This window comes from Notolabrus celidotus, chromosome 18 (genome assembly GCF_009762535.1).
Source record: "Notolabrus celidotus isolate fNotCel1 chromosome 18, fNotCel1.pri, whole genome shotgun sequence".
NCBI classification, from domain to species: Eukaryota; Metazoa; Chordata; class Actinopteri; order Labriformes; family Labridae; genus Notolabrus; species Notolabrus celidotus.
In genome coordinates, this window is record NC_048289.1 from 29316398 (window position 1) to 29338522 (window position 22125).

Consider the following 22125-nt stretch of genomic DNA (forward strand, 5'->3'; position numbering starts at 1 on the left):
AAAGTCTGACACTTCCTGTAGCTCTTCTCTAAATTGTTCTGACGGGTGTCTTTGTGTTTTTAAAATTGACAATGATCCTTCTCAGTATCCGTACCTGCCACCTTATTATAACGCTGTATTAAAATTGACACCATCATGAAACACAAGGTAACAAAAAGTGGTTTATTCTCCAAAAACTGACAAGCAAGACATTAGAATGAAAATCACTACAAAGATTACTAATGACCAAATCAATCACTGAAAAGGGTTTATAATCATACACCAAACAAGTCCTAAGGAAACGGCTAAGATCAACAGAACTTTGTACCAAGTAAAAAACTAAATTAGAAATGGCACACGAGTAAAAAAAAAATCACCTCACTGAAACGATTTAAGAGCAAGATGAAATCACTGCACTGGATTTGTTTGTAACGGATACTGACGCGGCCTGAAAACTGGACTGGATGCTGGAGAGTAACACTGCGCTCAGACATTTAAAGTCAGGCTGGGATTTGTCGAGCAAACCTGAAGCTTATTTACAATCTGATTACATCCAGAGAAAAATAGAACCAAAGAGTCGAGCTACACCAAAAGACGAATGAGTCGGTGGTGTCTTGCTTGTCTTGCTTGTCTTGCTTGTCTTCTCCCCCCCCCTCCCCTCCCATGTCGAAAGTACAATGAAGTTCAAAACTACAGCTCCTCTCTGTCCCCCGGCCCCGCTGCCCTGCGTTAGTTCTTGTCATCTTTCTTCTCGTCCTCGGTCGGGTACGAGTGCCAGGTGAGTCTCTCCTCGTAGAAGGAGATGACCACCTGCGGACACTTCACGTTAGCTTCCTTCGCTGGCACCAAGTCTGCTTCGTCAGAGTTCTTCCTGCAAGAAAAACAGGAAACAGATCGAATGATACATTCAGTATGTTAGTGAGCCGTCAGATAATGAAGCAGGTTTAAATCAGTCTGATCAGAGACTCTAAATCCAAATCTGGCATGTCTGAATAAAGCTACGACAAACGTGGACTTGTTCAATCGATTGTGCTGAAAAGAGCAGAAAGAGAAGCTGTAATGTCTCCTCGTTCCGGTTTTTAAAAAACATTGCCTTCGCTGCATCATTGCCTGTAATACAAAAAAATTGCTGTCGCTGTGACACCTCCATGTTGCTCCTGCGCTCGCCTCTAGCTGTGCATCACACTCGGTGCTGTGTCCACTGCCGCCGTTTATTGCACTTGCAGCGCCTATTTTCTATTCAAACCCAGTGTGTTTCAGTGTTTCCAGTGCTCAGCGTCTTCAGCATGAGAATAGTTCAACTTTTGGAACACCGCCACGCTCATCAATGTCACTTCCTCATCACCGACTAATCAGGCATTAGAATTGTCAACAACAATGGCGGAGGTCCATACAGAGGAGAAAAGTTATCCCACTTGTTTTTTGAGGCACAATTTCCAAGTTTAGAGCTGCTGTTCATGCTACGACACGATTTCTATCAATAGTTTCTACAGTTTCTTGTTAAAATGCCATTGAAGGAAATCAAGTATGAAGCATGCAGAGCATTTTAAAACAGACCTAACAGTCACTACTCATGGGAGCGAAAGTGCTGTGGGACGACTTTCCTGACCTAGCAAAAATAAACGCTGGTGAGAAGCACTCTGAAATTGAGGTCGTGGACGTTCCCAGCACAAAAAACAGCACCTTAATTCTCCTCCTCTCTCACGTCTGTAACTTAGAAAGTCAGTGTTTTGTTTTCTTTTGGATTATTTTGGGGGATTTTGCATTTTTAAGACGGTACAAATCAAGAGAAACAGGAAATGTGGGGAAAGACGTTCACCGAATCATGCCGGTACTGGAAATCGATCCCATGACCAGTGCACAAGGACTTATAGCCTCTTTATGAGGGGCACCTGAGCTGAAGTGGTGCATTTTTGGACCATGGAGACCTTCAATAATCCAGATTTCTCTTTTGAAGTCTCCAGCAAAAAAATTATGTCAGCTACAAACCAGTTTTGTTAGCCGTTGCAATGTTTTCCTCAATTCCACTTCTGACAAAATCGCCGCCGCTGCATCATTGTGCATGAAACAAAAATAATTGCTGTCGCAGTTACACCTCCAGATTGCTCCTACACTTGCCCCTAGCTGTGCATCTGGGATTTAATTCTCCTCCTCTCTCACGTCTGTGACTTTACTAGTCAGTGTTTTGTTTTCTTTTGGATAATTTGGGGGGATTTAGCATTTTTTATGACGATACAAATCAAGAGAAACAAGAAATGTGGGGAAAGACGTGCACCGAATCATGCTGGTACCAGGAACCGATCCCTTGACTAGTGCACAAGGACTTGTAGTCTCTTCATGAGGGGGCCCTGAGTTGAAAGGGTGCCTTTTTTTGACCATGGAGACCTTCAATAATCCAGATTTTGCTTTTTAAGTCTCCAGCAAAAAAACTACGTCGGCTAGAGACCGGTTTTGTTAGCCGTTGCAATGTTTTCCTCAATTCCACTTCTGACAAAATCGCCGTCCCTGCATCATTGTGCATGAAACAAAAATAATTGCTGTCGCAGTTACACCTCCAGATTGCTCCTACACTTGCCCCCAGCTGTGCATCTGGGATATAACTCTCCTCCTCTCTTATCTCTGTGACTTTACTAGTCAGTGTTTTGCTTTGTTTAAGCATTTTTTTTATGACAGAACAGCTTGCTAAAAACGAGAGAAATGGTGGATAAGACATGCACCGAATCATGCCGGTACCAGGAATCAATCCCTTGACTAGTGCACAAGGACTTGTAGCCTCTTTATGAGGGGGCCCTGAGCTGAAATGGTGCCTTTTTTGACCATGGAGACCTTCAATAATCCAGATTTCTTGTATTGTCTCCAGCAAAAAAATTATGTTTTCCTCAATTCCACCTCTAACAAAAAGCTGAAACAGTTAGAAATGTTTTACCCCCAACAAGAAGAAACAATCGTATCAAGAGTTAACATGGATATTATTTTGGATAGCAGCCAGTGTAAACCTCCCTTCTCAATCAGGATATCTTTCCCAACAGGTTGGATTGTCCTCTTCCTATGTAGGTATTACTGCTGCATGTAAACACAGTGATGTTCTACTTTGAACAGCGGTCATCATGCACAGTGGATACAAACCATTTCATGAGGAACATGAGTTCTCCTGTGGAATCTGTGGCTCCAATAATCCGTTCTGGATCCAGCCCTCGAGCAAAGCCCCTTAGCTTCTCTGTCTGAGGATCAAAACAGGAACACAACTTCAGCACACAGAGAAGAGGAACTTCACGGCGTTATAACAGACTGTTTGGAAGTTTAAAGGTGGATTATAAGGAAGCGGTGCAGGGGAATGCGGTCAGGTAAGATAGAAGCAAGACTCTTTTCCCTTATCTGTCATTTAGGGATACACAATCAAAACATCAAAAACAGCCCTGTAATGATTTTCTTTAATGCTACAGAGGTAGAATAATTCAGATCTAGAAGGTGATGTCTTAAATGTTTACTTTGTTCCACCAAACATCCAAAACCTAAAGATATGCAGTAACGATACAGAGGGCTTCCTGAGTGTGTTAAAGAGAACTGGAGCCTGTTATTGGTCCACTAAATCCAGATTAAGATGTTTTTGAACAAAGAAGATAATCATGATGAGGTTTCAGGTTCGATCAAATGCCAAAGAACACGTGCAGCTCTTTATCCGACCTCTCTGCTGCTGCCTAGAGAAAGTGTCTATGCCTCTTCTTCTTCTTCCTCCCAGTGTACGAGCACCCTCAGTACGAACAGTCCTGTGTGAAAGAACAAGTAGAGTGGCCATTTACAGGGACCAAACGGGATAATTGGGACTCACGTCATCTTTCTTCTTCTTTGATTTGCTTTCGTCTCCTCCCTCTCCTTCCCCGGCTGCCTTCCTCTTCCCCTCGTGCGCCGTTTTCTGGGACTGCAGAAACTCTGCGATCAGATCTGGACAGTCCAGATTGTCTTCTGGTTCCCACGTGTTGTCTTCACTGCTGACACAAGTGCAAAGGAAGATTGTGGTCATGTATGTGTTTTTAAATGAAGAAGTTACCTGTCTAATCTCACACTTCACTCACTTTGAAAAGCCTTTCCACTTCAGAAGATACTCTACTCTCCCCTTCACCACCCGCCGGTTCAGGACCTTTTCCACCACGTATTCTTCCTCCTCCTCCTCTTCCTCGGCTACGTCATCTGGCTTCTTCTCCTTCTTCTCAGGTGTGGGCAGTTTGGTCTCTGATGGGTCAGAAACAGCTGTAATGAGTGGATGGATGAGATGTGAAACTGTGAACATGGTTGCTTGCAGATGTTTACATTTGTACGGACACAGCTGGAATGGAAAACACTGAGCTGAGTCAAGTTTTAAAAAGGGATACAAACATTTATAAAGCCAGATAAATAACTTGATTCATTTCTTGACTCGCACAAAGACAAGTCAAACAGAGACATTGATGTTTGAAAATAATGAGATTTGAAACCTTCTGTGACAGCGGGAGCATCGTTAGGGGGTTCTGTAGTCAGGCTCATACTCATCAGGTAGACCTGGGGACCAGCAGGTTCCTGGTCAACATCCAGATTGATGCATGAAGGAAGAGAGGAGAGAACAGCATTGGAGAATTTAAAAGAGATGCATGAGTAACAACCTCAGAGGCAGCAAATCCATAAATTACACTATGGTAGCAAAGTGAAGTCGACCTTTTAAATGTTACATTTCAACAATTCTGCACAGATATAAATATCCAAAGGTACCTAGCTGCTTTCTCAATCTAATAACTTAAAGAGAAATTTGTGAAAAATGTGTTATTGTTGTTTGTTTCATATAAATAAAATAACCTGCAGAAAATATTAGCAGTCTATTTTTGCAGGAAGCCGAGGAGAGCTCACACTCTGCTGGACAAACTACATAATGACACTCTGGACTGATTGTTTCTGTGTTATTCTAGCAGTAAAAAGAAGTGCATGTCAAAAACTACAAAGCCCGGAGCGGACATTTATCCATACTGCAACTATCTTGAGTTGTTCCCCCACAGTCTCAACTTATATTTCTTATTATCGAGGTATAACAGAGCTTGTTATCCTGTTATAACACATTAATTTATCTCATCATGATAACAGGATCGCAACAGCATGAGGAAACAAGCTTCATTATCCGAGATTACAAGATAAATAAGAAGAGATCTTGAGAAACAACAAGGCGTTACTTATTATCAGGGGAAAATAATCGAATAAATTAAATACATTTAAATGTAATCCTATGTTATCCTACTTGATCCAAAAGTTCTTTGGATATTGGACATATACGTTTTTTAATCTATTAAATATTTTAGTAAAGTTTAAATTTTAGTTTTGAAAATGATCTTGATGTATGGAGCCCCCATAACTTAATCCCACAAGATAATTTATCTTGCACATAAGTTATCTTTTGTTAACAAGCCAATGCAACTATATGTACAATATAAATATCTTGTGGTAGCAAGCTATTAAAAAATGAGTGCAAAAAATGTAAGGATGCATGTCTACTAAGAGCTTTTGCAGAAAACACACAGTTGACAGTATGCCAACACACATATGTCTGTAATTTGCACAAATCAGCAAACTAATATATAGATAAGGTCCTGATTAAAACACAGAAATGACACATTTCTAATAGGGGGAGAAATCACAGGGTTAATAATGAAATAATACCTGATAAGCTGGCCCACAAAAGTGCAAAATACAACTAAATAATAATAATAATAATAATAATAATATAATAGTCTTTATTTATACAGCACTTTTCAAAACAGGGTTACAAAGTGCTTTACAAATAGGAAAGAAACTAAAAGACAATGAAAGAGAAATGAGAGGAAGACAATGACTAAAAGTTTAACAGGAAAAAAATACATAAATAAACTAATAATAATAATAATAATAATAATAATAATAAAAACTGCAGGGAGGTGACAGCAAAATAAATTACAGAAAGGAAGATAAAAAGGTTAAGACCGCAAAGAGATAAAACAATGTTGGAAGACTAAAAACAACAAAAGATAAAATAATAAAACAATTAAAAGATTGGAAATATAACATTATAAAAGAATAAAAACCTGCCAGTGATACTGCCTGAAAAATAATAAAAACATCAGGATTAAAAACTTAAAGTGTTGATTAAGCTAATTGTCATGTGAGGGGTCATTATGGAGTGAAGCTGTGAGCCACACTGGAAGGGGAATCTGTCAGGAGCTTTAATTTAAATAAATTAATTATTGACATCATCTCTCCCTCTATTCCGCTCTCCAACACGGTCTCAGCAGATGTGTGTCTAACATGAGTCTGGTCCTGCTGGAAGTTTCTGCCTGTTAAAGGAAGTTTGTCCTTGCCACTGTAACTTGCTAAATGCTGCAAAGTGCTCTGCTCATGGTGGATTAAGATGAGATCAGACTGAGTCCTGTCTGTAAGATGGGACTGGATCTTATCCTGTCTTGATGTTGGGTCTTTGTTAATAATAGAACATAGAGTACGGTCTAGGCCTGATTGATAACATTTGTTGTGATTTGATGCTATAGAAATCAAGATCGATTGGTGCCAGCAACATGATAATGAAATTGCACAATCAGGACGATATATCATCATATCTGTATTTGCTCCCGCCTCTGCTGTCTGGTCTGCATGACCTGAAGTTACCCAAGTACCATCACTTTATAGCATAATGTAAACATTGGATTTTAAAGCAGTAAGGAGTCAGTTATGCAAGTTTAAATGCAGAATAAAAAGCTGCATCTTTAACATGGTAACTACAAGATGCTTCATCCAGCTGTGGCAGACAGAAGATGGACCTGTCTGTTACTGCCAGCATCAACAACAGTGCACAGGAGGGTTTGCAACACCTGGAGGCGGCACATGACTGAGGGAATGTGAGGCTGATGGTAAAATAACCCAGGGTATTTAATATTGGCACATGCATTGCAGTGAAAACACCTTGCATTCTTCTATGGAGGGGGTTTTTGTTGGTAACGTCAGCAGGCAGAGCACGACAAAGCCTCTCAGGGACCCTCAGTTTGCAGTTAGCCTCTGTCTCCTCCATATTGCTTTCGCGTTAGCAACTAATGCAACACACTCCAGGGCTGTCTATGCATTATGGTGATTTTTCAGACTCACATGTCATGCAGCAGAGATGATTCTTGTGTTCACATTAAATGCAGTGTTAGTTTTCATTGATAATATTCCCATAACACATAGAGACTGATAAGCTCGTGCACAATACACTGAAACAACACGTTAGGTGGGAGGAGGGGGAGACAGGATTTAAACTCACCGATGACTTACAGTTTAATTTATTAAGTTCCTCTCCGAGCAGAAACTAACCCACGCGACAGCCTCTGCCTCGCGACTGTGCAGGTCCAAAGTCTGGGATTGAATGGATGTGTTGTGGAGATAAAGATCCTCAGCTTCATACAGTCAGAGGGATCGTTTCCGCCCCTTCGTCTGGTAGGAGAGAAGAAAAAGTCCCAGTGGTCTGTTGGAGCGAGAGGACTCAGCAGCTGCACTGACTGTGCACTCATGTGGAAGCTCTCCTCAGCAGGTCTCAGAGCAGGCCCAGCTGAGTGCATGTGATTTGTAGATCTGTTATCGAGGAGAGGAAACAAAGGGTGGACTGGAGTAGTGGAACGACCCTCACTGAGGAGCTGATACAGAATCAATACACAGAGGGCCTTATTCAACCCTCCTGACATTGAATATTTAACATTCTTAGAACATAAAGATACCAAACAGCTGTAAGACATGAAAGCTAGATATCCCTTTAAGTCTCCATTCATTAAAACTGACAAATATTTAACCTCTTTAAAAATCAAATATTTATATTTATGTTTATACTTATATTCATATGTACATATATACATATATATATGTATTTATACACACATATTTTATTTCAAAGAGGATATATATATATAATATATATTCCATCTTTACAGGAAGTTTTACTTTGATTTTATGGGTCTGTTTTATAAGTCTGTATGTTTTTAAGTTTTTTATCGCTTCATTCTGCTTACATTTCAGCTTTTTTTTATTGCCCGTTGTGAAACACTACCCGTATTGAAAAGTGCTATATAAATAAAGTATTATCATAAAAGTATTATTATGTTTGTTTATAACTTGTCGAATATAATTAATCCAAATTAACCTTCATTTTTTGAATCACAAGAATTATTGTTGTCTTCCTGGGTTTTTATTTTTCTCTGAAAACTAAATACTAATACTAAATACCTTTTAAAAATATTTGGAAGTGTACCTATTTAGTTGTATATATACATCGTAAGATATGCTTATTTTTGCTTCTTTAATTTGAATTGCAAATATTTTTTTAATAATTGCTATACAGGCTCTTGTTTGCTTAATACTGTTTTGCACTGCCTACTTTCCTGCTGTAAGACTTATATTTCCCCGTTGTGGGACGAATAAAGAATTATCTTATCTTATCTTTACTTCTTTGTCAGTTTCAAGTAAATTGAAAATATAAATATAATATTCTCTTTATGTTTAAAAGTGTTAAAAACCAATACAGCCTCCCCGTACCCCCCTTTCTATTTATTTATGTATTTATTTTAATTTTCTTTAATATGTGTACATATACATATACATGTGCCTATGTGCATAATTGTGAATTTGTGTTTACCGGTATGTGTATGGTATGATATGTTTCTCTCATTAGACGAGTTGTTATGTTTTTTTGTTTTTTGCTGTAAATAATTCTTGATTATTTTTTTTGTCTTAATTTGTTTTGTCTGTTTTTTTGTTTTTTGTTTGTGCTGCTCTGTCTTTTGTTTTGTTTTATTTGTATTATTATTTTATTAATTTATTTATTTATTGTATTGTCATTATTTGTGTGTCTTTATTTGAATGTTTGTAAAAACGTCTACATTTAAAATCATAATATAAATATGTATATATATATATATATATATATATATATATATATATATATATAAATATAAATATACATTTTATTTTGAAGGTCCACGCTCCGTATTTTCGCGCAGACCCGCTTGCGCACCCCCGGAAGCAGTTACGTCATGGTGAGATGTCTCAGCGCCGCTTGTGACTTGCGAAATGGAGATAGGAGGTGTTCTGAAAAACAAGCCTCTGTGTTTGAGGATTCTGGACTTCAATAGAACCAAAACCTCTTCGAGTAGGACTCTATAGACCAGAACCGGGAAATACTTCAACCAGAGCGGATACACACCTCAGGAGAGTGAGTAGTTATCAATGTAAACTAGCTGTAAGCTAGCTGAGTGTTGAATTCATCCTGATTGTTTAGAGTTATCATTCAGACTCAGTCTGCCGTTAAACAGCCGTTAGCCTGTTTTAACAGTCATTAAGATCCCTGTGAATAATCAGGGAGTTTAATAACACTCTGTTAGCTCTTCCCTTTATGTTCATGTGTGTGACTTCGACACTCTTTAGGGTTACCCATCTTTCCCAGGATACTTGGATTAGGAAATACCTGCTTCGTGTAACAGAGGTAGAAAGTGTGGGAAGTTACATTATCAGCTTTTTATGAGATATCATCAAAGTTAAATTTAACTACATACTGAAACGACAGGTTTGTACACATATAATCAATTTAAAGCTGTATTTATCATTTGTTATCAAGGAAAAATGCAGTATCATCCGGTTCTAGTTCGTCAAATTGGATCATTTTCTGCTTCGCCTTTCGTTTCTACGGAAGCCGGAAAGTCCCTGAACGTAAACAGAAGAAGCATAAGAACAAAGCGACCAATATATTATTATTAAACAGGATTTAAGACAAAGACAACATCACAGCAGAGACAATGGACAAATAAATGAAGAGCATTACAATTATATATATTATTATCTTGTGCGCACAAGATCATCATATTATACACAAGATATAATTTTAATGTGCGCACAAGATAAATTACAATATATTTTGTTCTCAAGTTATGTGACAAGATAATGACTGTTTCACACAAGATAGATGATATTGTACACACAAAATACATAACAAGTTCCCTCAAGATACAACTCATGTTCACACAAGATATTTTGCACGCAACATTTTAACTTGTTATAACATGATAATAATAATGTGCACACAAGATAATTAATTTTTTGGTAACATAATTATAGTGTGCGCACAAGATAATTTACAAGATATTTTGTACCCAAGTTATATGACAAGAAAATACCTGTTTCCTTAAAATAGATTATCTTGTACGTACATGATACATAACAAGTTCCCTCAAGATACAACTCATGTTCCCACAAGATGTTTTGCACGCAAGATTTTAAGTTGTTATAACATGATAATAATAATGTATTTTTTGGTAACATGATTATAATGTGCACACAAGATAATTTACAAGATATTTTTTGTGCCCAAGTTATGTGATAACAAGTTATTGTTACGTGATAATAACTCTTTCCCACAAGATAGATGATCTTGTACGCACAAGTTCCCTCAAGATACTACTTGAGTGCACAAGAAAATAACTAGATATTTTGCACACAAGGTTTTAACTAGTTATAACATGATAATAATAGCGTGCACAAAAGATAATTATCTTTTGGTAACACATTTTTTTTGTACACACAAGATAATAAACAACTTGTTACCACAAGATACAAAGTGGAGCGCACAAGATGATAACCTCCTCCCACAAGATCATTATATCATGCAGACAAGTTACTTTCTTGCAGCAACAAATCAATGATCTTGTTGTTATAACAAGTTCATATCTTGTTATTTTGTGGAAACAAGTCATCTTCTTTAGGGAACATGGTATTTATAATGTGCGTACAAGATAATCGATCTTGTGAGATTAAAAAAAATTACATTTTGGGACTCCAGGGCCTTCGTACATTTCACTTCCCCTTTGAAAGTTAGTTGTAAATGAATGATTGGTTCATCAGATATTTGACCAAGTAATTAGTAGATGATGTTGAGCTGCTTATCTAAAGGGCACATTTCACTCCGAATCAAACAGACTGAAACTTTTATGAGATCCAAAAGCAGACAGACTGTAATCACCGCGACGGGGTAGACGTCAGACTTCCTGCATCTTTGTTTCTTCAGCAAATATTCAAACAAGCCGTAAAGATAAGAGAAGCCAGGACCAGACTTTTTATTGTAAAAGAAAAAGTAACCAACACACTTCAATACTCCAAACATTCATTTTCCTTTCTGCACAGAAGAGCAAAGTCTCTCTGTCGTCCTGAAGGGGGGACTTTTCCTGTTACTGTAGAAAAAGAGAAATGACGGCGGTGAGAGTGACTCAGTTTTTTTTCGCTGACCAGCTTCTGTATCGTACGATGAGTCATCGTTTAAGATCAACATGCTCTGAGCTTTAAATCCATCTGATGAATCCTTCGTGTCTCCTCTCTTTGCAGTGCAGTGCCCGATAGGATGATCAGCACTCAAGAAGAAGATGTAAGTAACTTTCCTTTAACACGTTTCTACTGTGTGTTTGATCTCTCTGCATCGTGAAACATCCTCTTTTTAAACTTCTGCTTCACGTCCAGTAAACGAAACCTGTAATTATACGATCAGAAGTGTTTGAGGAACTTAATCTCAATACAAAGATGGTTTGATGTGTCGGTAATCTGTTTATCATCTTTATCTGTTTGACAATGATTCTGAAAAACACACAGACGCAACAAATCTGAAACACTGAATTTGTTTTTGTCTTTCAGGATTTTGTGGCAGTGCGGGTCCAAGATCCCCGCATTCAAAATGAAGGCTCCTGGAATTCATACGTGGATTATAAAATATTCCTACATGTGAGTACTGAGACCTGGATCACCTTATTCCTGCTCACTTTAAGTTAGAGGTCACACGGGTCTCCACGGGTCAGTGGAGTTACAAACAAGACTTGATACCGTCACACTGTACATGAATGTGTGCAGGTTAGCTCAGACTTCACAGGTCTCTGCAGACGTATCAGTTACAAGAGGGAAAGAAATCTGAATCAGAGTCCCAGAAGAAAACTCTCAGCTGACCACAATCTGTTGTTTAGTTGCTACTTTAGCTTAAAGGCACCATAGTATCTGATGTAAACAAACTGTATTTAAAGAGACAGTACGCAGTAACACCGTCATTACAAAGTGAAGGATGATACTTTAATTATCTCAAGTGATTTTTATTTATGTATCACCTTTCATACTTTCAGCATGCAACCCAAAGTGCTTCACAAAATAACAGAGATAGAAAACAACAGGAATAGGTAAAAATGGAAAGGAGAGGGATTTCAAATACTTCCAAATAAAATCATGACGATCAAATCAACAAAATAAAAACATTATAATAAAATCAATCAAATAAAATCCTTATAATAAAATCAATACAGTTAAATCATTATAATAAAATCAATAAAATAAAATCAGAGAAGAATCATACAAATAAATAAAATTATTATAATAAATCAGATAAATATCAGAAAATAAAATGAATTAAAATAGTAATAACTCAGAGTCTGTTTTCTTCTGGGATATTTTTGAATCGACCTTCCTCGACAGCCAGAGGAAGAATACCAGATCTTAACTGTTCAACCAAAGATCTTTGGCTTCTAGATAAACGAGTTGTTACATATAATTTGCATACAGGGAGATTTGAGTGAGTTTTTCTGTTTCAGTGATTTTCTGAAGACATTTCCGGGTAATGGGGCGCCAACTGGTGTAGCAGTTTAAGCGCCCCATGTACTGAGGCTGTAGTCCTCTTGAGGCAGTTGATTGCCAACCATGACCCTTCGCTGCATGTCTTCCCCCTCTCTTCAGCTGTCCCATCTAGACCAAAACCCCACAAAAAATCACTTTATAGGAACTTATTGTCCTAATAAACTTTGTCCTGAGTCGTGCTGCACAGTTATCACATTGCTGGTGCCAAATATTGACATTTAGTTGTTGGATTTTGACAGATATTGATACCAATACTGATCCAGATACAAATTAAACTGCAGATGCCTGCTGTATCTCTTAGCTGACTGACTGAAGTAGAAGCTTGCTGGCTCAATCTCATCAGAAACTCTTGGTTCTGTTCAGGTTGATGGTTCTTGAGATGCTTATTAAATTTGTCGTGTCAAAGGAGTGTTGTTTTGCTCCTCATCCCCTCACCTGAGCTTCACAAGCGTTAAAAATAGTCTGTCTAACCCCTCGATAACTTCAGCTCAGCCGATCTGAAACACTCATAAGCCTCTAAGTTTGCAGAACAGATTCCTCCCGCTGAGTTCAGACAGGACGTGATGTTGTCCAGGCAGCAGGCTGTGTCGAGGAATGCTGTCTCAGCAGCAAGGCTCCGCGCCTGCACGGCTGCGTTTCGCCAATGTTGACTCATGAAATTGACTTAAATCATGTGACCGCCTCACATGAGCACACATCCTTTTGTTTGCCGCTGACACACAAGGTGGGAAATCAGAAATCCAGAGGTTATATAAGTAGATGTTTCACCTCGTTAAACTCTGACACAGAACAGGAACTATAATCAGAATGATGTTTAGTCACACTCAGATTCAGACGTCTATAAAGAGACGGTATGAGGGGGAGTCGCTGGATTGAGACAGGAGGATCGTGTTGTGTTTGTGACTCCTCTAATGGAATTTACTCCTCTGGGAACTTAGCAACACTTCCTGTAATTGATTAAAGCCGGTCAGAGGGAGGCTTGTTGAACAGACGTGTGTGTGTGTGTGTGTGTGACAAATGTGACGTGATAACTCTTCAGTTCTGCTGTGAGCTCATTAGCAGCTCAACAGCTGGAGGAAGAGTCACACCTGTAACATCACATGGCTCTTAAACCCACAGCACTAGCTAGAAATATATTAAAATAAAGTTAAAATTTAATGATACAGTTTGAATTTATGTACTTTTTAGTTTTTTTTCTCTTTTAAAATTATTTTTCTATGTTATAATGTTTTTATTCAGAGGACAGGACGGTGGATAGAGAAGGAAACTTGATAGAGAGTAAACGCTGCATCTTTAGGGGACTATTTTCAGCTGTAGTCTTCACTTCCTGTTTAGCTCACTTTGTGTGAAAGTCTGTGTGAGAACTCCTTGAATCGACTCATATAAATTAAGTTTGTGATTTTGGTAACAAAGCAACTTGTTGCCCATTTGTACGGTGGCTTGGAAGTGCAATGCAAATTCACAAAGGATGAAACAATTTTACAAAGTTGGAGATAAATTGATATTTCGGAAAACAGATTTACAAAATTAGAAACACTTTTACAAGCGATGAGACAATTTTACCAGCCCTGAAACAAAGCAGCAACCTCCAGTCTCAAAATATGAAGCCCATGCAGAAGTGTCAAAACTGCAGTTCATCAAGCGTCTACTTAAGGCTGGCTGCAGAAACACCAGAAACCACATACACACCCATTCAAAGAAGACGATCTTTACAGCAGAAAGAAACATGTTTACAGCCTGGTTCAAAAACAGTTCAGGTCTGAGTAGCTCATTTCTCTATCGACACACACTGTAGGGGGTGAATTTTTTTCTAACTTGACGTTTCAGAAGATATAGTGGGATTGCGAGTTTTGCCCAAATAAGGACATGACTGACTTGATTGACAGACGGGAACCTTGTAGCTGTTGGCGAGGAGGCTAAAGGCCCGCCTCTTTACCTCACACTAGCTTGACAGAAGTTATGTTGACTTCAGCATTTCCAATATGGCACCCGCCGACGATTGGCTTCAGAAACAGATGTATGACATCACGGATACTACGTCCATTATTTATACAGTCTATGGCGGTAACAATCTAATATGTATTTTCAAAATAAAAGACATCTGTAATATGAAACCGGTTTCAAATTTCAAGTTGCTTTTATTTTGAAATGACACATCGTATCAAGCTAAGATTGGCAGGATTACATCATGAGGTTGTCGAAAATTAGTCTGAATTAAAATGATTCAGTGGAAACTGGGATTTTCTTCATAATCTCACCATGAATTTATCTAAAATCATTGTAATATGCTAAATTTCCAATGGACGTCTTTTATTTTGAAAATCCACATTCGATTGTTACTGCTCACTCGATCACTTCTGTTACTGACCTCTACCAAGGCTAGAGGAAGTCGACATGTTTACTTTGGATTCACAGACAGAAACTGTTCGTCATTGTTGGTTTGAGTCTGTTTGTCGGAGCTTTACACTATGAGGAACAAAAATTTAAATATTGCCCCCCTCTCTTAACACTTCCTCAAATATGACTCTGTGTCAATGAGTGTTGTGACTTTAACACATACGTGTCTGTCTTTTATCTCCAGACCAACAGTAAAGCCTTCACAGCCAAGACGTCCTGCGTGCGTCGGCGCTACAGCGAGTTCGCTTGGCTCCGGAAGAAGCTCCAGAAGAACGCTGGTTTGGTGTACGTTTCTGAAAAGGCGAAAAATTCTGGATGCAGAATGTTCCAGTGTTCTTTTATTTGTTGCTTTTAGTTCATGCGTGACCTAGATTTAGAGAGCAGCTAATGAACAGAGTAAAGGATTTAATCTAAAGAGCCAGATACTTCCCTCCAGAGTAGGTGGAGACCAAAACAAGAGTTTAAAGGAACAAGGAATAGACGTACACTCATCGGGTAGCCGTTAGCACGATACTTGAATGATCGTGTCGCTCTGTTACTGCATGTTTGGGTTGTAAACTTTATGCTTAGAGCTTTTTTCATACACTGCACTTCTGAATCTTTTTATTGAAGCACAAAATCTGAACTCTTTTTGTTTCTCTTGGTGTTTCCAGACCCGTCCCAGACCTTCCAGGAAAGTCTTTCTTCTCCTTCAGCAACGAGGACTTCTTGGAGGGGAGACGGAAAGGACTTCAGGTCTTCTTGGACAAGTCAGTTTAAGTTTTTAGTCTTGAGTTTATGAACACTGCAGAAAGTATGCAGACTTTTTAACATTCAATCAAAGGGGATTTATTGGCGTGAGAGAACATGTGTAATTATTTTGCACCTTTGTCCTGACAGAGTCGTGCACATGACAGTATGTCTGTCGGACAGCCAGCTCCACCTCTTCCTGCAGACTCAGCTGCCGGTCGGTCACATCCAGGACTGCGTGCAGGGACACACTCCGTACTCTGTGATGGACGCCATCCTCACCTACGCTTCGTCCAATCGGGGCTTCGCTCAGGCTCAGGAGGAGGACTCCATCAAGGAGCCAAGTCTGACTGTTTCGTACGAGTCCATGGAGAGGTGCGTAGAATGTGAAATCCAGACGTAGTGACGTGGAAGGAACCTTTCCCCTGATTATCTCTGTTTGAATTCAGTCGACTTTAGGTCAGTCATGCAGTGACGGGACAGATCCAAAGTTTACTGCAGAGGTGGATGTTGACTCTGAGGCTTAGCAGCTCTACCAAACTCTTACATTATATCTCTATACTTCATTATGTATCTTACTGTTCTCTAGAGACTTCACTGGGCACAGATAGATCCTCAATTGAATGTAAAAGATGCTGAAAGAGGATTCATACAACTGTGTATCTGTGCAGTAAATACAACAAGGGGAAACATCCAGTCCAGCCCAGTCAGGAAATTGTCCAACACAAAACCCCACGACCTGCAAAGTGTTGTTTAACGTCCTCGTTTGTAAAGACTAAACAAACAAGATCTGACCGGTCAATTATTGAGCTGTGTGCATGCCTGTATGTGGATTGTGTTAGAGGTGGATACATGTATTGTATTGTTAGGTTAGGTCAACCTCAGTCTACATCTCCGGTCACAGAAGTCGTTTCTATCCTCTCCTCTAACTTTTGCTAGACTGCAAACGCTGAAATTTAAAGACCTAGAGGGAAATATTGACAGCAGCTAAAGGTTTTATCAACAGACAGGAAGTAAACACAATCTAAGCCAGGGACTTCCATCAGATCCGTGTCTGGTCCGTCTCTGATCCACTACGGTCCGGCTCCGGGCTCTCTTGTCTGTCAACCCCCGCCGGACAGCTGGAGTCATGTGACCGAGGTTTCCCCGCGGTAATCACTCAATCAAGGATTCTCCTCCTCCTCCTCTCCTCATCCATGTTGTCTTTCTGGTCCTCTGAAAACCTCTGACCTGTTGACTCCAGGCCTGGCTCCGCTCATCATGACTTTGGTTTGTTGTTGTAGTTAAGTGAAATACGATCTGGTGATAACACAGAGTGTTTTATTCTGAAAATTAACCGGATGTTTTCATTTTGTTTTGGTGAAACCTGACTTCCTGTCCCGCTCCATCTGCTCTGTTGAGATTGATGCGTCGTGCTCCGGCATCCGGCACAAATAGAAGTCTTGTGTATCTGATCTGCCAGAACGCAACGGAGTGGATCCAGTGGAAGTTAACACATTGACTAGAATAGAAACCTATGGTGTTGTGACGGACCGGAGACAGACCGGACACGGATATGGTGGAATTTGGCCATTAGAGGAACTTTAAATGTTCCAAAAAGTCAATGAAACTTTAAAGGGTCAGAAGAAAGAAGGTTCATCTGAAGATTTGAAGACATCAAACCTTCAGTTGTTTTTAAATGTTCAAACTAAGTCACTATAACTGTTCTCTCTCTCTCCTGTTCTCAGCCCAGCTCCTCATCAGCCTTGTCCACAAACAGAGGACACCTTCATCCCTGAGCTTCTCTCCTGCGGCGAGTCCGACCCTCTCGAAGGTTTACCGGAGCCCTGCGACGAGGACTCAGCCGAGTCACGGCACAAAGACAAACCCTCCATAACGGTCCTCCAGAAGGACAACCACCTGGAGGCCGTTGTTGAGGACTGCGACCCAGAAGAGGCGAGCTTCTTTCTGGGTGACAGCCCGCCTGAGAGCCTCAGCCTCTCAGAACAAAGCCAACCAAGAAGCTGTCTCATACAGACACCGGTGGAGGTGCACTCGCCCATGGGGACCGGCTTTGAGGATGAGGGTGTTGTGACTTTACATACGGAGGAAAAGACTGTCCCAGAGGAGGAGGATCAAGAGAGTCCTGTTGAGGTAGAAAAGGTGAACTGTGAGCCTGAGGAACATGTGGATCCTGATGTTGTTTTAGATGTTAAGGACAGTGAAGCTGACTCTCAGGAGGGTGATGTGACTTTAAATACTGAAGAAAAGACTGTCACAGAGGAGAGGGAGGATCAAGAGGAGGGTCCTGTTGAGGTGAACTGTGAGCCAGAGGAACATGTGGATCCTGATGTTGTTTTAGATGTTAAGGACAGTGAAGCTGAATCTCAGGAGGGTGATGTGACTTTAAATACTGAAGAAAAGACTGTCACAGAGGAGAGGGAGGATCAAGAGGAGGGTCCTGTTGAGGTGAACTGTGAGCCTGAGGAACATGTGGATCCTGATGTTGTTTTAGATGTTAAGGACAGTGAAGCTGAATCTCAGGAGGGTGTTGTGGAAGACGTCTGCGTGAAGAAGCAGGAATTAGAAAATCAAATAATCTGTGAGGACAATGCTTTAGAGCCTGTTGTTGGTGCTGAGGGTCAAGCTGCTGATTTAAGTGACGTGGAGGATTTAAGGAGCTCTGACGGGCCCGACAAAGACGAATCAGAGAGCCGGGAAGAAACACATGAGCCAGAAATCCATGAAGACACTCCTGGTGAGCAGACGGAGCAAGACTCCCAACAAATGGAGGAATCAGAGAGCAAAGAGGAGCTGGAAATCCACGAGGAGACTCCTGATGAGCAGAATGTGCAATCTGAACAAACGGACCAAGAGCATGGCGAACAGAGGGTGGGTTCAGTCGGGACCAAAGACGAGAGCGACGAGGAAAACCGCTCGCTGCCGTCGTCCAACGGCAGCATCGTCAAAGTCAGCGACGAGGAAAGCGTCTGCGACGAAGCCGAGGAAGCGAACAGCTACATGAAGACGCTCCCCGAGAACTGGTCAGAGGAAGAGCTGACGAGCGGACACATCCTGGACCTCCACATCAACGGATGTCCCGTGGAGAAAGAGGACATCTCCACGCAGGAGCTGCAGTACACGACGGACATCAGTGACTTTAGTAAATCTGTGACGGGAGGAGACTTGACTGAACACAGTGACTTCAGCGTGATCGAGACCAGCTGCTCGCCCGTGTTGGCGGAGAGTAATAAGTGTGTGGAGCAGGAAGTCCTGGATGTGTCCGAGGAGGCTCAGGAGGTGGAGGTGGAGGTGCACAGCTGAGTCACTGAGTCCGGTCTGTTAGGTCACCTTTAGGGCATCACATTTCTCCTCACACACAAGTCACTCTAACTTATTCTTTTATAATGTATATTTAATTTTAAAAAACATCTTCATTTACACTCAGGTACACTAAGTTCTGCCACTGTTTACTGTGCGTGGCTGTAATGGCGCTTACTGACCAGCAGAGGGCGCACATGCATTAAAGAGGTTCAGTATGTGTTTAGAAGGAGGTAAAGATGACTTTGTAACACCTGAGAGGCTGATCCTGACAGAAGTACACATTTCTGTTAACACTAACATGCTCATAGATACTTCTAAAGGAGGTTTCTGTCTCTTTCTGCTCATACAGTCGAGATATTCCTTCTTAATGTGATCAAATAAGACTCAGGTTGAGCGAAAACACAAGTTAATTCAGATTACATCATCAAAAACTCTCTATAATACAAGAGAAAGAAACATATCTGTGATAGAAGAGTCTTTATTGGAAGAAAGGCGGTTAATTTGAAGCCTCATTTTCTCCCGTCAGCCATTAAAAAATGTTGAATTATTCAGAATACGAGGCTAAAGACAAATTCTTTGTCTTATTTCACCAGTTTGGCTCTTTGTTTTGTTTCTGCTCTGAGCTTTAAAGGCTGCAGACGTTCAAGTTTGACCACAGACAGACTTTCAGAAACAGTTTGAATGCGTACGAGCATGAGAGGAATGTTTTCAGATTTGTTTTAGTCGCTGAAACGTGTCGCAGAGATCCTAATGTGAAACCCGGACGACTTCCTGTTAAATTCTGTGACTGATAGTTTCATTTTAACACTGATTACAGTCGCTAACTCAAGAGGAAGATTTACACCACATAATATAATAATTCCTGTTATATCTTCTCCTCTTTCACTGGATTACTTTAAAAGAACAAACTACCTTAAAGAAAACCTGGTTTACATACACTAAGAGAAACCTCTGTGGAATCAGACCTGATCAAACGATGGCAGAGCTCGTTCAGCTCATGTTTGCACACTAACGCCCCCTCCTCTCTTCTTCTCCACACAACCTGAGTTTATTCATTTCTTTGTCAGACTGCTGCAGCTGACTGTGATTTCATGCTTTTAAAAAGGGACCCAGGGTTTACTGCAGACAGAGACGAGCCTCGTCAGTCCTCCTGTGTTACGTTGGTTTCATTAAACACTGTACATGAGTTGTTTTATTAATCTTCAGATGTGAAGCCCCCCCCCCAGCTGTGAAGGTGACCTCTATTTTATAACATGGATCTACAAGGGCAGAGATAACAACCTGAGTGACTGTGTCCGAGTAAACACAAAAACTATGATGTAACTTTTATTTGAAATAAATAGATTCTTTTCTCTTTTAATGTTTCTCATGTGACTGATTCTGTGGAGCTTCTGAACTAATACATTTACACTACCATTCAAAAGTTTGGAAACACCTTCTCATTCAAGGGTTTGTATTTATTTTAATTATTGTAAACACTGTAGATTAATACCAAAGACATCTAAACTATGAAAGAACATATATGGAATTATTTAATTTTTAAAAAGTGTTAAAGCAGAATATGTTTTATATTTTAGATTCTGTAAAGTAGCCCCCTTTTTTCTTCATGACAGCTTTACACACTCTTGGTATTCTCTCAGTCTGCTTCATGAAGTGGTCTCCTGGAATGGTTTCTAATGAACATGAGCCTTGTCAAGAGTTCATTTGTAGAATGACTTGCCTTCTTAATGTGTTTGAGAGCATCAGTTGTGTTGTTCAGAGGTAGGGTTAGCACACAATGGATAGCCCTATTTGACTACTGTTGTAATCCAGATTATGGCAAAACCAGATTATTTCATAGATTTGATGTCTTCAGTATTAATCTACAATGTTGGAAATAATTAAAGTAAATAAAAAACCATTGAATAAGAAGGTGTGTCCAAACTTTTGACTGGTAGTGTATATTTTGAGATAAGTTCTTTTACATGTATTACATTTGAGGTCATAAATATTTAAATTAAAATATTAAAATGCTTGAAACAAATTATTCTACACCCTTAAATATATAAAAGTAAGATGAATGATGGTCAAATTTTCTGAAATACTCACTACATGTTTTACCCTATTTACAGTCTATGGTTTTACCCAACACATAAATAAGACACTGGAGAAATCCTGCCCCCTAGTGGCCAAAACAGATATCATGATTTTAATAACTACATTTTAACAGAATAAGACCAGTGGATGAGGATGCTGCTTTTTTTTTATTTTTGTGTTACATTTCAAACATAATATGGTTTAATATTTTATACATATGATACAAAAAAATGTGCCTCTTAATACCGTATTGGCTTAAATATATGACCCAGAGACTTTCAAGATTAATTCTTAGAAAAAGTCGTTTTAAAGACCACATCATTTTTATTTTTTTTAAATGAAGAGAACTGTTTTTTTATTCTAATAATTAAGAAACATACACAATTCCACATTAGAATAAACTGTGTTCATATGTGTCAATTAAGCATTTCTGGTATCAGTATTTTGAACCATGATAGTTGGGCGCAGATTTAGTCTAATGGTTAAGTTGCGCGCCCTTACAGTGGGCAGCCTGGGTTCAGATCCAGCCTGCTGCCCCCTTCCCGCATGTCATTCCCCCACTCTCATCTGTTTTCCTTCCCTATCCCTTTTCCTCTCCTCTATCAATAAAGGTGTAAAAGCCCCAAAAATATAACTTAAAAAAACAAACAAACATGATAGTTGAAATAACCTTTAGTTGACTGGATAGATGACAGGTCGGCTCTTGGCTGATCCTCAATGCGTTTTAAGACAATCTTCCTAGCCTCACCCTCTTCACTCATCACACCACAGTTCAGTTCAGAGACAGCTGTTAATGTCTCTTCTATGTGGATCATAACTCCGCCTCAGTTTTGGGTTAAGTTGTCCTACTTTTGTGCAGCTCTGTTCACTGTGTCCCTGAATCTTTCATCCCCTCTGGTGCTGTGGTTGTGAGTGACGGCTGACCCCAGCCATGAAGGGTACACTCCCTTTACAGAGAAGTGGTGTCGTCTA

The 22125-nt window shown here is 39.7% G+C and overlaps 2 protein-coding genes across 8 annotated transcripts; one reads left to right on the forward strand and one right to left on the reverse strand.

The window, feature by feature from the left end:
* Positions 1–148: 148 nt before the first annotated feature.
* cbx1b (chromobox homolog 1b (HP1 beta homolog Drosophila)) lies at positions 149–7490 on the reverse strand. Of its 7 annotated transcripts, none has more exons than XM_034707791.1 (6): positions 7279–7490; positions 4452–4533; positions 4053–4209; positions 3809–3968; positions 3106–3200; positions 149–850 (listed from the first exon to the last, which is right to left on the reverse strand). In XM_034707791.1, exons 2-6 carry the CDS (start codon positions 4504–4506, stop codon positions 709–711), a joined length of 609 nt encoding a protein of 202 aa, XP_034563682.1. In that variant the 5' UTR covers positions 4507–4533; positions 7279–7490; the 3' UTR covers positions 149–708. The 7 variants fall into 7 exon arrangements, with proteins under 7 accessions (XP_034563682.1, XP_034563683.1, XP_034563680.1 ...); XM_034707792.1 differs by having other exon boundaries at positions 3809–3965; positions 7268–7490; XM_034707789.1 differs by having other exon boundaries at positions 7268–7488.
* A 1515-nt stretch (positions 7491–9005) lies between these two features.
* snx11 (sorting nexin 11) lies at positions 9006–20437 on the forward strand. Its single transcript, XM_034707785.1, has 7 exons — positions 9006–9205; positions 11365–11404; positions 11668–11754; positions 15230–15330; positions 15699–15794; positions 15925–16149; positions 17502–20437. The coding sequence occupies exons 2-7, from the start codon at positions 11381–11383 to the stop codon at positions 19075–19077; spliced, it is 2109 nt and encodes a 702-aa protein (XP_034563676.1). The 5' UTR covers positions 9006–9205; positions 11365–11380; the 3' UTR covers positions 19078–20437.
* The last annotated feature ends 1688 nt before the right edge of the window (positions 20438–22125 follow it).